The sequence below is a fragment of the Bos mutus genome, chromosome 7 (assembly GCF_027580195.1).
Source record: "Bos mutus isolate GX-2022 chromosome 7, NWIPB_WYAK_1.1, whole genome shotgun sequence".
NCBI lineage: Eukaryota > Metazoa > Chordata > Mammalia > Artiodactyla > Bovidae > Bos > Bos mutus.
This window is the reverse complement of record NC_091623.1, coordinates 80,226,489-80,243,241: the sequence shown is the minus strand read 5'-3', so window position 1 is coordinate 80,243,241 and position 16,753 is coordinate 80,226,489. Positions and strand designations below refer to the sequence as shown.

Here is a 16,753-nt window from a genome sequence, read left to right as displayed (position 1 = left end):
AGAGATCACAAGGAAGTGAGCGTAGACAGAAAGTCCAAGGACCAAGCAAGGGCAGGGAGAGGAAGAGGAAACAACCATGGTGACCAAGAAGCTGGTAGGAGGCCATAGAAGTGGGAGAAAAGCCAGGGAGTACAGTACCCCGGAAGGAAGAGATGGTGCTAGAAGGAGGAAACATCCCAGAAGAGAGGAGGTAAAGCCTAAGAAGCCGCCTGCCTTCGTCTTTGGGTTATGATCGCTGCGGTCACCCGTGACCTTGACAAGCGCGGTTTCTGAGGAGGCTGAGGAAGAAATCTGCTTCGAGTGCCCTCCAGAGGGAGTCATGACAGACGTGTGTGTGTTACCCGCTCTGTCGTGTCCGACTCATTGTGACCCCAGGGACTGTAACCTGCCAGACTCCTCTGTCCATGGAATTCTCCAGGGAAGAATATTGCAGTGGGTAGCCATTCTCTTCTCCAGGGGATCTACCCGATCCAGGGATCAAACCCGAGTTTTCGAATTGCGAGCAAACTCTTTACTGTCTGAGCCACCAGGGAAGCCCCCGAGGGGAGACCCGGCGTGAGCAAATATTATTGGCAGCTCCAGAAGGGCTGCAGAGAGCTGTACAAATAAAGATAAAGAGACAATAGAGGATGGGGGTTTTTTTAGGGGAGGAGGATAACACTGAATAAAGCGGGGGTATTGACTGTAAGTGTATTACTTGCATTAAAAAAAAAAAAAAAGAATAAACGGGCAGGGGAGGACACAAATGCAAGAAAGGTAGCTACAAAAGTGGATAAAAGGCCACTCATGTGGGTGGGGGTGGAGCAAGAGCCAGGTTCCAGATTCTAAATTTAACTTAGTACAGGGCCGGACAAACCTGTGCTCCGGGAACCCGACACCGTGGTCGGGCGCCCGACCCTCGGGCTGTGCTGGGTCACCCTCGGGCTGTGCTGGGTCGGCCTCGGGCAGCAACTGGGAGTGGCGCCCAGGTGGGCGTGTGCTTCCACCCGTCCCGGCCCGTTTCTCACGGCCGACGGAGTCAGGCTTGGACAGCGTAGGTTCGCGTTAGAGCTGAAATAAGGGAGAGACGGAGAGAGGGCCGCGGGACCTCCGAGGCCGCTGGCCAAGGCGGGGTATTGAGGGGGCTCAGAGCGGGAACGCAAGGCACTGGCCCGCGCTTGGATCCCCTTGACCTGTGCTACTCCGCCAGCTGTCAAGACGCACCCTCCTCTAGCGTTTCTCAGCCTGGAGCACTCAGCTCTAGTCTCTGCCAGCCGGCGTCAGCCCCGCCCTTCCTCTTTCAGCGGCCGCTCTGACGCCCGCCCCGGCCGCGCACTGTCGGGTCCAGCAACTTCCCCAGCGTCGCCCGACTTCGGTGAGCTGGGGGCGCGCATGGCGGCAGTGGGGCCGCGGACTGGCCCAGGCGCCGGGGCCGAGGCGCTGGCGCTGGCAGCAGAGCTGCAAGGAGAGGCGACCTGCTCCATCTGCCTGGAGCTCTTCCGCGAGCCAGTGTCCGTCGAGTGCGGCCACAGCTTCTGCCGCGCCTGCATCGCGCGCTGCTGGGAGCGCCCGGGGACGAGGGCCACCGCCGTGTCCCACACGCTGTCCTTCTCGCTGCCCTGCCCGCAGTGTCGCGAGCCCGCGCGCCCCAGCCAGCTGCGGCCCAACCGGCAGCTGGCCGCGGTGGCCACATTGCTGCGGCGTTTCAGCCTGCCGGCCGGAGCGCCAGGAGAACGCGGGCCTCCGGAGGCCGTGGCGGCCGGGTGCGCGCAGCACGGCGAACCGCTCAAGCTTTACTGCCAGGACGACGGACGGGCTATTTGCGTGGTGTGCGACCGCGCCCGCGAGCACCGCGCTCACGCCGTGTTGCCGCTGGACGAGGCAGTTCAGGAGGCTAAGGTGAGCGTCGTCCCTACCCATGCGGGTTCTCGGGACCTGCAGTCCCGGTTCTACATTCCCGCGCACGCAGGAAGGCCCAGGTGAGCCCTTGCTTTTTTTTGTCCTATCCCATGCTGCCTGGCATTAGCTTCGGGACTCAACGCGGCTCTCTTCTCCGTCACCAGCCTCCCACACCCCTATCATTTCCTCTGGGGCCCATACTGGACCAACTGCATGATACCGCACAGATTTGGCGATTTTTCTGTCGGTCCCTGGCTTCTAGTAGTGCCTCCTTCACACCCCCATATCTGCTACCCCTACTATCAACCCTTACCACGGGCATAGCTCTGTTCAATGTTCTCTCACCTCTTGTGGCCAAGTGAGACGACCTTCCCAGGAGGTTGGGCTAAGGGGGTGAGTGGATCCAGGGTTGAGTAGAGTGCCAAGAGCCACCTGGGATTCTGGGTGCCTGCCGCCTCCCTTTCCTGCCAACTTGCTGGAGTGTGCACTAGGAGGCCTGCGGCACAGTCCCCAGTCTCTCTTTGCTCTGACTCTGCTCCAGCCCTCCTACCCAGATGGCTTTCTGATGCTGGTGAGGAGAGTAGAAAAGAGGACTAGGCAGACTGGGCGCTGGAGTGCTTGCATTTCAGCCTAGACTGTGCACAGATGATCTTGAGGACCGGAGACCCTGAGGTCTTTGGAATCAGCTTGCAGTTGCCCTGTACCCTTAAGTGCAGACTGTGTAGGCTGTATCCATCCCAACTTCCAGAGGTGGCTTCAATCCTGCCTCCTCCACCTCAGTGAGCAGGGCCTTCAGTTTCTTCTGGGTGGTTTCAGGAAGGCCCATGTGGGGGTTTCCAGAATCTTCTCCCTCCAATGTCTTCCTTCTCACCCTCCTGCAGGAGCTTCTGGAGTCCAGGCTGAAGGTCTTGAAGAAGGATTTGGAGGACTATGAGGCCTTTCGTTCCACAGAAGAGAAGGAGAGCAAGGAGCTCCTGGTGAGAATGGCAACCCCCAGGTTGGCTCCCCCTCCCCCAACCCTGTGCCCAGGCTGACAACACAGGGCCACCTACCACTCTGGCTTTGAAGTGTGTGCCTGTGGAACAGAGGTGGATTTTAGAAATATCAGTTCAGTTCAGTTCAGTCGCTCAGTCATGTCCGACGCTTTACGACTCCATGGACTGCAGCACACCAGGCCTCCCTGTCCATCACCAACTCCCGGAGTTTACCCTAACTCATCTCCAGTGAGTCAGTGATGCCATCCAACCATCTTATCCTCTGCCGTCCCCTTCTCCTCCTGCCCTCAATCTTTCTCAGCATCAGGGTCTTTTCAAACGAGTCAGCACTTCACATCAGGTGGCCAAAGTATTGGAGGTTCCGCTTCAACATCAGTCCATCGAATGAACACTCAGGACTGATCTCCTTTAGGATGGACTGGTTGGATCTCCTTGCAGTCCAAGGGACTCTCAAGAGTCTTCTCCAACACCACAGTTCAAAAGCATCAATTCTTCAGTGCTCAGCTTTCTTTATAGTCCATCTCTCACATCCATACATGACTACTGGAAAAACCATAGCCTTGACTAGATGGACCTTTGTTGGCGAAGTAATGTCTCTTCTTTTGAATATGCTATCTAGGTTGGTCATAACTTTCCTTCCAGGAAGTAAGCGTCTTTTAATTTCATGGCTGCAATCACCATCTGCAGAGATTTTGGAGCCCCCCAAAATAAAGTCAGCCACTATTTCCACTGTTTCCCCGTCTATTTGCCGTGAAGTGATGGAACTGGATGCCATGATCTTAGTTTTCTGAATGTTGAGCTTTAAGCCAACTTTTTCACTCTCCACTTTCACTTTCATCAAGAGGCTCTTTAGTTCTTCTTCACTTTCTGCCATAAGGGTGGTGTCATCTGCATATCTGAGGTTATCGATATTTCTCCTGGAAAACTTGATTCCAGCTTGTGTTTCTTCCAGCCCAGCGTTTCTCATGATGTACTCTGCAAATAAGTTAAATAAGCAGGGTGACAATATACAGCCTTGACATACTCCTTTTCCTAATTTGGAACCAGTTTGTTGTTCCATGTCCAGTTCTAACTGTTGCTTCCTGACCTGCATACAGGTTTCTCAAGAGGCAGGTCAGGTGGTCTGGTATTCCCTTCTCTTTAAGAATTCTCCACAGTTTGTTGTGATCCACACAAAGCCTTTGGCATAGTTAATAAAGCAGAAACAGATGTTTTTCTGGAACTCTCTTGCTCTTTCGATGATCCAGTGGACATTGGAAATTCAATCTCTGGTTTCTCTGCCTTTTCTAAAACCAGCTTGAACATCTGGAAGTTCACGGTTCATGTATTGTTGAGGCCTGGCCTGGAGAATTTTGAGCATTACTTTACTAGCGTGTGAAATGAGTGCAATTGTGCGGTAGTTTGAGCATTCTTTGGCATTGCCTTTCTTTGGGATTGGAATGAAAACTGACCTTTCCCAGTCCTGTGGCCACTGCTGAGTTTTACAAATTTGCTGGCATATTGAGTGCAGCACTTTCACAGCATCATCTTTCAGGATTCGAAATAGCTCAACTGGAATTCCATCACCTCCAGTAGCTTTGTTCATAGTGATGCTTCCTCAGGCCCACTTGACTTCACATTCCAGGACGTCTGGCTCTAGGTGAGTGATCACACCATCGTGATTATCTGGGTCATGAATATCTTTTTTTGTACAATTCTTCTGTGTATTCTTGCCACCTGTTCCCAATATCGTCTGCTTCTCTTAGGTCCATACCATTTCTGTCCTTTATTGTGCCCATCTTTGCATGAAATGTTCCCTTGGTATCTCTAATGTTCTTGAAGAGATCTCTAGTCTTTCCCATTCTATTGTTTTCCTCTATTTCTTTGCACTGATCACTGAGGAAGGCTTTCTTATCTCTCTTTGCTATTCTTTGGAACTCTGCATTCAAATGGGTATATCTTTCCTTTTCTCCTTTGGTGTTTGCTTCTTTTCTTTTCACAGATATTTGTAAGGCCTCCTGAGACAGCCATCTTGCTTTTTTGCATTTCTCTTCTTGGAAATATAATAGTATGCATATCATATAGTGTGACCATATAATTTATTATGTAACCAGAGCTTTTGAGAGTAAAAGGGACAGCTAAAATAATTATTTTCGAACATCTGGCTTAAACTGGAACTGTCCCAGTGAATCAGGAAGTATAGTCCCCCTAATATGACATAACACCTCAGTTAGGGTCTTTGGAGCATCTTGCAATTGAATACATTAATATTCCTGTAGAGAAACATATAAATGGAAAATAAATAGCCTTCTGTCAGTTTTAGGGCAAATTTTACCACCAAAGGAGTTATGAAAAAAACTTTTTCTTCATTTTTAGAGTTTTTTAGATTTTGAAATTGAGGCTAGGAGAGAGGGGGTTGGGGGTGGAGGAGAGGATGGCAGAGCTGTTCCCCACCCAGCAGAGGGCAGAAGGTTTGCGGACTTGGGTTTTCAGCAGCTGACTGTGCCAGCACCCCTGTGCCCAGAGCTTGGGGTGGTATTTTGTCTTCCTTGAAGTGAAACAGGAAAGTGAAATGGGGTTCATTTTGTTTAAGGTGGGAAAATGTGGGTCACTGTTATTTTCTATCTCGAAAATTCAGTTCCTGCTTGTTAGCACAGGACTGTGTAGTTGTGAAGTTGGAAAATGGAGGGAAAGGAATCTGAGGACCCCTCTATCCTTAAAGGGAGGACAGGTGGGGTGAAGGGGAGGCATGTGTATAGATGCCCCAGTGTTCTTTCCTGATCCTGAACTGCATCGGGTACACTTGCATTCGGTGCACACCTCAGGCCTTCTTTTCTGAAAATTCACTTCCCTCCATAAGGAAGAACTTACCTCTCCACACCTCCACCCTCTCTGCTGGAAAAAGGAATAAACCTGTGGTTCTTTGGCCATTACTGTACATCTATGACCAGAGGGCCTTCTCCAGCTTGGGCAGCTTCATGGTCTCTGATCCTACATCCCATGGCCTTGCTTAGCACTTTCTACTCTGTCCTACACCCACCCAGCCAACCCCTCTCTGGCCCATACATCCTTTAGAACTGCAAGATACCTGCTTAATGAAACAATTATTGCTGCCATGAGAACAAAGAGAAAGAACATTTTTATTGGAAAATGCTCTTACTATTTAGAGAAGTGGTTCTCAACTGGTGGCAATTTTGGGCCCCAGGGAACATTTGGCAATGCCTGGAGATATTTTTGGTTGTCAACACTGGGGCAGAGGTGCTACTGGTGTTTACTGGTAGAGGCCAGGGTACTGCTTAAACATCCTGCAAAGCACAGGACAAAGCCCTCCACAACAAATAATTATCTAGCCTCAAATGTCAATAGCACCCAGGCAGGAAACCCTGATTTAGAGTACTTTGGCAAATATTGTTACACTTGTGTTATTTCCACTTGTGTTGTTGTGTAAGAAGCTTGGACTTTGAGGTCAGACTCCCTGGATTAGAATCCTGACTTCCCGCTTCCTGGTAATTCACCTGTCTTCGTCTCCCCATTTGTAAATTGGGATGAGAGTATATCCATGCCATTGTGTGGTTGTCATCACTGAGGGAGCTGATACCTGTAAAGTGCCCCTTATTGCTGCTGCCGGTTTGCCCAACATCCTGAAGACTAGGCAGCAGTGACCTGAACCCCGGGTCGCCTGACTTCAGAACTCACTTACAGTCTGCTCTTCTAGCTACTCTTTCCTCCCATAACATTTTCACGGAAAAGGAACTTTGACATTTGAGCTTGTCCTGGAGGGATGGGATTCTTCTCACTGGCCACGAGAGGCCCCACTTGTGATATCACACAGAGTCCCTCCCATGTGTTTGTGTAAAGAATCAAGAGGATCAGGGGTGAGCTGCTGCTGTTGCTAAGTCGCTTCAGTTTTGTCCGACTCTGAGCGACCCAGAGATGGCAGCCCACCAGGCTCCCCCGTCCCTGGGCGAGAGTCTGGGTCTAAAAACACAGGGGAGAAAATCCCGTGAATGGTAATAATGGAAAGAATAGAATATAAAGCTTGCACACAGCATATTCTCACTTAGTTCTTGTGGATATGCTGTTACCTCTGATCACTGGCATTGATTTCACTTTCTTCTTTCTTTGCTGTTGTATTCAGTCGCTAAGTCCTGTCCAACTCTTTTTGACCCCCTGGACTGTAGCACAGCAGGCTTCCTTCACCATCTGCTGGAGTCCGCCCAAACTCATGTCCATTGAGTCGGTGATGCTATATAACCATCTTATCCTCTGCCACCCCCTTCTCCTTTTGCCTTCAATTTTCCAACGAGTTGGCTCTTCACATCAGGTGGCCGAAGTATTGGAATTTCAGTTTGAGTATCAGTCCTTCCAATGAATATTCAGGATTAATTTATTTTAGGATTGACAGGTTTTATCTCCTTGCAGTCCAAGGAACTCAAGAATCTTCTCCATTACAACAATTCAAAAGCATCAATTCTTTGGTGCTCAGCCTTCTTTATGGTTCAACTCTCACATCCATACACGACTACTGGAAAAACCATAGCTTTGACTAAATGGCTACCACTTTGTCGGCAAAGTGATGTCTCTGCTTTTTACTGCACTGTCTAGGTTAGTCATAGCTTTCCTTCCAAGGAGCAAGTGTCTTTTAATTTTATGGCTGCAGTTACCATCTGCAGTGATTTTAGAGCCCAAGAAAATAAAATCTGGTTTCCACTTTTTCCCCCTCTATTTGCCATGAAGTGATGGGACCGGATGTCATGATCTTCGTTTTTTGAATGTTGAGTTTCAAGCCAGCTTTTTCACTCTCCTCTGGCACCCTCATCAAGAGGCTCTTTAGATCCTCTTCATTTTCTGTCATTAGAGTGGTATCAACTGCATATCTGAGTTTGCTATTTCTCTCAGCAATCTTGATTTTAGCTTGTGATTCATCCAGCCCAGTGTTTTGGCTGATGTACTCTGCATAGAAATTAAATAAGCAGGGTAACAATATACAGCCTTGACGTACTCCTTTCCCAATTTGGAACCAGTCTGTTGTTCCACGTCTGGTTCTAACTGTTGATTCTTGACCTGCATACAGGTTTCTCATGTGGCAGGTAAGGTGGTCTGATATTCCCATCTCTTTAAAAATTTTCCACAGTTTGTTGTGATCCACACAATATTCAGCCTGGTAGCAACAGAAGCAATGTGGAGGCCTGATACAGCATCATCCTTGAAGGAAACCAGTTACTTGGTAGCAGATGGATAGCCTCGGACCTCTTCCACCCTGGAAGGGAAAGTATTTTATCTTGGCTGAAACTGACACATATTCTGAATAAGAACTGTCTTTGCTGCCTGTGGAGCCTCAGTCAGCACTAGTAAGGGCTTATAAACTGATTCATCAACATGATGTACAGTCCTAAAGTGACTTGGGTGTCTGATTAGAGAGGGAATTTAAATATCAGAAGTGCTCTGAGGGACTTCCCTGGCAGGTCCAGTGTTTAGAATTCCATGCTACAACTGCAAGGGCATGGGTTCAATCCCTACTCAGGGGACTAAGATCCCACATGCCATGTGGCCAAAAACAAAAAAAACAAAACAAAAAGCTGTGAAAGTAGAGTTATTTAAAATTTACTTCCAATTTTTCAATTTTGATATTCTATTAGTACGTGTTTTAACACTGAATGTGCTTCTTTAAATGTGAGACCTGACACCATCTCTCCACACCTTGCTTCAGCCTTGCAGCCTAACAATGACTTAGGGTACTATGTTGGCTTGTCCATCTGACAGCCAGTGACATTGTTGGTTCACTTTAAATTTCTGTGTCTTAAAATGAATTTTCACTGGCACCCCCAGCTCCACAAAGGTTTTGCTTCAAAGTCACACCTTAAAGTTGCCTTGTAAATCATCTATTAAATCATTGCCAAAAATGTTGAACTAAAGAGAAGTGAGAAGAGTTTGACAGCATTACGTTTGAGATCTCACTGTGTGCTATAAAAGGTGCTTTCCAACTCTGCAACTTTAATGTTTTCCAACTTTCCAACTCTAGTAACTTGAAACCATAATGTGTTTGGATTTCCGCAGAATAAAGATCATAAATTTGGTCACACACACAGAAAAGTGGGTTGGCTACTGCAAAGTTACTTTCCTTGTAGTGGCTGGCATGGTTTTATCAGACAGGTTACTAAACAAATGTTGAGGAGGCCATTCCTTATAGGATGGTTTAAGGTAATATTTCTGGGAGAGCTGAAACTGTAATTAGGTCTCGGTTTGGTGACATGGGGCTTAGCATAAGTGACTCCATTTGGAGCCTGTTGTCTTGTTTTTAACACAAAATAAATGTGTTTGGGGACCTCAGCTTAATCTTTACAGTAACTACAGAAGGCACTGATTTATCCCTTCCATTTTTCAAATGAGGAAACTGCAGCCCTGGGTGGTTCTGGAGTGAGTTTGAAGTTGTTCTAGGTTGATGGGAGAGCCCAGGTCTAAAGTGACACATGGGCACAACTGTGACAGGGGAAGGGAAAGCACATGTCAAGGCTACCGCATGCTCGGAACTGTGATACTTAACTAGAGTGTGTGCACTGTGGGTATGTGTACATGAGTCTCTGACCCCCGAGCACGGAGGGAGATGGAACCCTGTCCTGTGAGATGGCACAGAGGCTCCCATCCAAATGGGATGGGATTGATGACCCATCGATGACCACATCCCTTGCCTTCTTCAACTTCGTTTCTCCTGAGACAGAAGCAGATGGCAGCTGAGCAGGAGAAGGTAGGGGCAGAGTTCCAGGCTTTGCGGGCCTTTCTGGTGGAGCAGGAGGGTCGACTCCTAGGCCGCCTGGAGGAGCTGTCCCGGGAGGTGACACAGAAGCAGAATGAGAACTTGGCCCAGCTTGGGGATGAGATTGCCCAGCTCTCCAAGCTCAGCAGTCAGATCCAGGAGACAACTTGCAAGCCTGATCTTGACTTTCTCCAGGTGAGTCTGGCTTGGCCAGGGGTATGAGTCATTAATTTTAAGGCAGGAGGCTTGAATGTATCCCTCCAACTTTTCAAATGAGGAAACAGCAGCGAGAACAGAATTAGTTTAGTAGAATCACACAATCTGGAGCCAAAGGGTATTGAAGAGAAAAGCCCTGATTTTCCTGGGGTTAGCAGTCTAAAAGGATGTGATTAAAATTTTTCTTGACCATGATCCACAATAATATATCTTACAATGCATTCTATTATATACATATGTGTGAAAAAAGTCTCAGAAAATAACACCTGTACTACATATGATGCACTTTGATCTTTCCTATCATATGTCCTTCTAAAATAAATAGTCACAACCCACTAATTAAACTTCACAAGTCACAAATGGACAAATGGATTGAGAGGTCATTTAAGGGAATTCCCTGGTGGTTAGGACTCTTGTGCTTCCACACAGATCAGGGAAATAAGATCCCACAAGCCATGCAGCGCCCCCCTCCCCTAAAAAGAATGGTCATTTAAAAGGCACTGGTCTAAGAATTTTTTCACCTTGTTTTATGGACATGACCGAGCAACTAACACTTTATGTCCCTAGATACGTTCCAATGTTTCCTGGTTTATAGTCTATAGGAACTTGAATAGAATTTGTATCTTGCTGTTGTCTGAAAATTGTATAAATCTTAATTATGTTGGATTAGTTCACAGTGCTTTTCAGATCTATTATATCCTTCTACTTATCTATTCATTTTTTTAATTTTTGAGAGTCTGATATTGAAAATTCAACTAAAATTCTTATCTACTTAAAAAATAATTGTGATATATAATGGAACTGTATGTAACTTTTTTCTGTACTTTCCAAGTCTCTGGTAAATGTGTTATCATACTTTCATAATTTGAAAAATAAAAAAGAAGAAAAATAATAATATATGGGGGAAAAAAAGCACTGATCTGAGTGACCAGTTGTTGCATAGGGGCTGTCAGTTTTCTTGAAAGTGTTAGTCACTCAGTGATGTCCAACTCTTTGCAATCCCATGGACTATAGCCAGCCAGGGTCTTCTGTATAGGCAAGAATACTAGAGTGGGTTGCCATTTCCTTTTCCAGGGGATCTTCCCTACCCAGGGATCGAACCCAGGTCTCTGGCATTTTAGGCAGATTCTTTACCATCTGAGCCACTAGAGAAGCCCCATCAGTTTTCTTAGGCTATGTTAAAAGCAGAAGCAACGTTGACTCCTGGCACTTGTCTCCAGTGATGATTCTGTAATGATGGGAGCAATTGCAGAGGTGTGGGCAGGGTTGAGGGGTCTACCTTGTTGATGAGACACGCAGTGGTCTGCCATATGAGGAAGCTGTTGCCACATGGGGCCCATGCAAGCAGTGTGTGTAGAGGGGGTAATGCATCTCCCTATTGCTTATTCCTCTGGAAGCAGGGCAAGGGACCAGTTTTATTTCTCAAAGGTGAATGCTGATTTGGTTTTCTCTCACCTTTCCTTCCAGGAATTCAAAAACACACTAAGCAGGTAAGTGGACCTAACAATACCTGAGGCCTCTTAGCCACCTCTTCTACTGTGCTTCCTCTTGTCATTCCCCATCCTGACTTCTCACCTCCTGTTCCCCTCACCAACCTACCTGAGTACTTTCTGAGGCAAACATCTGCTGCCTGGCCATGGGTATTTGGCACAGGGTCAGGCTCTTCTTTTCACCTTTCTTTACCCAGAGGACCTCACTATTCTAATTGTCAAGCCCAGGGGGAGTGGGACAGTGGTTGTGGGCCTTCTTCAGGGTCCTTGTCCTGCAGGTGCAGCAATGTGCCTGCCCCCAAGCCAACCACAGTCTCTTCTGAGATGAAGAATAAAGTCTGGAATGCTTCCCTCAAAACCTTTGTCTTAAAGGGGCTGCTCAAGAAGTTCAAAGGTAGGGGCCTGTGTGTGGGGCTGGGCCTTGCAGTCCTGGTGTTGGTGGTTTAGGGTCCTAAGGATGTGCCTTTCCAGAAGCTGTGTGATAAAACAGGAACTAGTGTGTCTCTCAAAGCCAGATTGGTTCAGGCAGTTAGTGGTGGCTAATTTATTTAGAACCCCCATCCCTACCCCAGGACACAAAGCTTCAACTGAAGACAGATGGAGTCGAGGGTCATTAGGGGCAGAAATAAGGATGAGGAAGGAGAGCTCAGCTCAGAATGGCTCCAGACAAAAGAGGGGGACGTGGGAGAGGTAGAGTTAGACTACTGTCCCCTTTCCACCCTTGTGCTTGGCCCGGTACCTGCCTGTCATCTCTAGGTTATCTAGGGAGTGAGTGAGTCAGTGGGGCTTACAAGTCAAGAGATGGTGTCACTGTCATTGCCGGATAGAAATTTTCCATGTCATTCATGCACAACCTGCTCTGTTTCTTCTCTTCAGAGGATCTTCGGGGAGAGCTGGACAAAGAGGAAAAAGGTACGATGGTTGTTGTGACAGTGAGTACCTGTCATTTGGCCATGTGGAGATACAGTAACTGTCTCTCGGCTCTGTGCATGGTTGGTTCCTTCTGCCCATCTACCTAAGCAACACTGCCATCAGCTGTCCTTTCTCCCTCATCCTCATAATTATGATTCCTTCATGTCACAGTGGGGCCCATAGGCCGATAAAGCTATGGGTCATTCCAGAGTAGGAGTGCCCTGCACCTTGGGGTATTTAGATCTGGAAGTGCTTGTCAGTCACCTGGACAAATCTCTCTTCCCTGTTCCCACTCCCAGACAGACGGAGACCTCTTCTTGGGACAGGGGTTGTGTACTGGGTCAGGGGTCAGACTGAAAACAGGAAGGGAAGCGGTTATTACTCTTGCAGAGTTCTGGGGTGAGTGGGATCTAACCCCAATGGGCTGGGAAAGTGGGGAAGGGAAGGCACATATTCCTGATGCTGATGACTAAGCTAAGTCATATCTTACCTAGTGAACCAACTGAGTCAGACTATGTCCTCCTCTGCTCAGGACTCTGTGACAGCCCTGCCTCTCCCTCTCACTCAGTAAGGGGTGGAGTAACTGGTCTTCAAGGTCTCATGAAATCTAGCCTCACTGCATACTCTTCCCCTGGTTCACTCTGTGCAGTCACACACGTGCTTGCTGCTCCTGGAATGCACCAGGAGCACACAGCTACCTCAGGGCCTTTGCACTGCACTGGCTGTGCCAGGGCCTGGAACACCCTTCCCACAGACAGCCACCTGTCTGGCTTTCTCATCTCCTTGATGTCTGTGCTCATATGCACATTTTCCGTAAGGCCTTCCCTGGCCTGTCTAGTTGAAATTACAGCCTGCTCTTCTGATCCCTTTATCATTTATTGTCTCTCCTCCTTCTCCCCATAGAAAGGAAGCTGCAGGAGGGCAGGGATATTCCTCTGTGGGATTCACAGGGCCTAGCACAGACCTGGAACATAGTAGTATTTACAGCAAGTGTGCGTATTTTAACTTTTCATTATGGAAGGTTTCAAACATGCACTAAAGTAGAGAGAAGAGCATAACAAGTATTATGTACTCATCATATACCTTCAGCAATTATCAACTCATGACTAGTATTTTTCATAAACATCCCTACCCACTTCTTGCCACTGGATTATTTTGAAGCAAATCATAGATAACTGTGATTTCATATATATCATTTCATATATATCTCAGTATGCTGTCTCTAAAGAGACATACTTTTTAAAAAGCATAAAGAGGAAACCATTGTTATAAATAAAAAATTAATGATTCTTTCCAGTATCTAGTGTCCAAAATTCCCCAGGTGTCTTTTTGCTATAAAATACAGTTTAATAATACATATATGTTTTAAGTAAAATTTTACATAGTATCACAAAGGTAATACAATATCAAAGAAAACTTTATGGAAAAACTTTTCCATAAATTATGATACAAGTGTTTTAAATTGGATTTATCAATTTGTGTGAATTGAGATCCAAATCAAGCCCATAAACTGTAGCTGTGTGATTTCAACATATACTTATTTGAGGGGACAGTTGGGCAAGGGGAGCTGTGCAAGGAGCCTGCATGGGAAGTCCTCTGTCTCTCCACCTCCCTAAACCACCCATCCCCCGCAGTGGAGCTGACCTTGGACCCCGACACGGCCAACCCCCGCCTCATCCTCTCTCTGGATCTTAAGAGCGTGCGCCTTGGGCAACAAGCCCAGGACCTGCCCAGCCACCCGCGCCGCTTCGACACCAACACACGAGTTCTGGCTTCCTGCGGTTTCTCCTCTGGGAGGCACCACTGGGAAGTGGAAGTGGGCTCCAAGGACGGCTGGGCCTTCGGCGTGGCCCGTGAGAGCGTGCGCCGCAAGGGTCTCACGCCCTTCACCCCGGAGGAGGGCGTCTGGGCGCTGCAGCTCAACAACGGGCAGTACTGGGCGGTGACCAGCCCTGAACGGACGCCCCTCAGCTGTGGGCACCTGTCCCGCGTGCGGGTCGCCCTGGACCTGGAGGTGGGGGCTGTGTCCTTCTACGCTGCAGAGGACATGCGCCACATCTATACCTTCCGCGTCAACTTCCAAGAGCGCGTGTTCCCTCTTTTCTCTGTCTGCTCTACCGGCACCTACTTGCGAATCTGGCCTTGAGATCATTGTCCAGCCTCCCGGAGGGAGTAAACCAGTCAAGGGTGAACTCCTCCCAGTCCTGGCTGCCCATGGGAAGGGTTGTTGCCCTTGGATGGAACCTCCTGGATACTTTGGGTCTGTCTTCCTGACTGTTGCCCCAGGCTGCCTTAGAGGGGCTTCTGCAGACCACAACATCAAACACATGAGATTGGGCTACTGGGGAAAAGTGTTCTAAGGTTAATTCAGCAGGGGAATATATGGCCTTGGACTCTCCCTTCTGTCTCTTGCCTGTTGTCCTGGTGAGGATTTGGCATGAGCTGTAAGGAGGTGGAGGTGGATGAGAGGAGCCCAGCTCCATCAGAGGTGCTTCCTATCACTGCCCCAATTCACCAGGACCTCTAGTTCCATGGAACAAAACCAAGCTCTTGGCTGTGCAAGGGAGCAGCTTCCTTCCAGACTGCTCAGCTTCATGATCCCTTCTGCTTTGCCTTCTTGTCAGCTGCCAGCTTTGCCTTCAGAACCTGGATCTGGCTAGCTTGACAAAGTCATCTACTCAGGGAGGAGCATGGTATTCCCAGCCCAAAGGAGAGTCTAGGCCAGAAGTGGGAAGAGACCCTTGATATGTACAATAGGAACAGCCCAGGACAACAGCCTATTGACATTGCTGTCACTCAACACAGCTTAGCCTGATGAGATTATATGTATATCCTTGGCCACAATGACAGTCCCACATTCTCACATTTGCCTAAACCTTTCCAAGTGCCAAGGTACAGTCTCCCCTGGGAAAGGAGACCAAAGATTATGGAATTTTGAAACTCAAGGCAGCACTTATAATTTTACAGAAGCAATTAACTCCAATTAATGGAAATGTGCAGGGCACAGGCATACCCCTGACAGTTCCTGGAGCTTCTCAAATGTATGCCAACGGCAGAAGACCCTGGTTTCAAGCTCTGCTCAGTCTGTACCCTGGCCTGTGTTATTCCCTTGGCTAACTGTTCCCCAGCTTCTGTATGGCTGCATTTCTGGGAGAGTGGAGGTGGGCTGTTCACTGCTTAGTATGCTCCTGGAAAAGAGGATGGAAATACAGACTGTGAGCTCATTTGTATGGTGCCTTGGCGAATTCTTAACTCCCCCAGTTTGAATGCAAGAGCAGTTGTGAGCAAAGTTTCTGCCAGACTAGGTGGCCATGTGTGTTATGTGTGTGAGGAACATCTGTATGTGTGTATATGTCTTAGATCTCAGGAATGGGGTGCAGGGCCATGTAAATTTTATAGAGGGCATTTATAAGTATGCATATAGGGTTTAGGTACGAACAGACCTAAGTCAGTATGGTTACACCCTATTATTGATTTGTTGTTGTAAAATATTAATATTAGCCACCCCATATTTAGGTGAAGGTCAAAGGTTTCCTTCCCCCATTACCTAGCTACCTAGCTAGATGAAAGCCAGTCTCAGACCTAATTCTGTCCTGCACATATTGTTGGCATGCAGGGACACTGACAATTAAATAGTCTGACTTACAAGCATCTTGGAGTTTCCATGCTCTGTCCCTGAGATACTTCAAGCACACTTTGCATACAAGGGACTGTAAGAGAGATGTTTTGGTCAGGCCAGCATGACACTGTTCTAGAGGCAGACCCAGTGGACATAACACCAGGCAATCAGAATCCAGTGTCCTATAGGCTGGGGACAGGATCATTTAAGAGTCCAGCCTACAGCAGCATCCCAAAGGGTAAATCCTATGTTGTATAGCTCTAGAACACTGTACCCAATCCATGTATTTGAATATTACTGATTTCTACAAGGAAAATCATCAAGCCCTTATGTATGGCTGTATGGCTTATATGGCTTTTTGACTGAGTGTCACAATTACCCTTTCTATCCTCTAATAACTGTGCTGAAGTACGGCAACACATTATGGATCACAGAAGGTAGGGTGACTTGTGGAGGTGCCTGTAGGATCAGGCCTGGGCACTGCAGAGCTGGCTGTCTGTGTGTATATTTTCAGCTTTTATGTTTGTGAATATGACTATATGTCTTTCAGAGTTTGTAGAATAACTAGATAGATATATACATATCCGAAGACGTAACAACAGTACATAACAATCACAAGTGGTTGGTAAGAGAGATGTTCTCTCTTGGTCTCCAGGGTGGTGCGGTGACTTAGGATGTCACAATACTGGTGTGAGTATGCCTGTGTATACATTTTCCTCTTCCATCCTGTGACCATTGTAAGCTCTCTGAGATGTCTGGGCCTCTGAAAGCAATGACTGGCCTAATTTGGTTTCCTTCTGACACAACCTGTTCATTGGTCCTAGATCCTTGAGAGCTACTTTGATATGAGAACTCACATCCTTGACACCAGACCCTCACACTAGTCCTCAGCATCCAGACAGGAGGGACC

General features: G+C 47.6%; 1 protein-coding gene across 2 annotated transcripts; it reads left to right on the top strand.

The window, feature by feature from the left end:
* The first annotated feature begins 917 nt into the window (after positions 1-917).
* Positions 918-15,448, top strand: TRIM7 (tripartite motif containing 7). Of its 2 annotated transcripts, XM_070374194.1 has the most exons (7): positions 932-1,878; positions 2,760-2,855; positions 9,571-9,801; positions 11,290-11,312; positions 11,591-11,706; positions 12,189-12,224; positions 13,859-15,448. In XM_070374194.1, the coding sequence occupies exons 1-7, from the start codon at positions 1,372-1,374 to the stop codon at positions 14,368-14,370; spliced, it is 1,521 nt and encodes a 506-aa protein (XP_070230295.1). In that variant the 5' UTR covers positions 932-1,371; the 3' UTR covers positions 14,371-15,448. The 2 variants fall into 2 exon arrangements, with proteins under 2 accessions (XP_070230296.1, XP_070230295.1); XM_070374195.1 differs by lacking the exon at positions 11,591-11,706 and having other exon boundaries at positions 918-1,878; positions 13,859-14,061.
* The last annotated feature ends 1,305 nt before the right edge of the window (positions 15,449-16,753 follow it).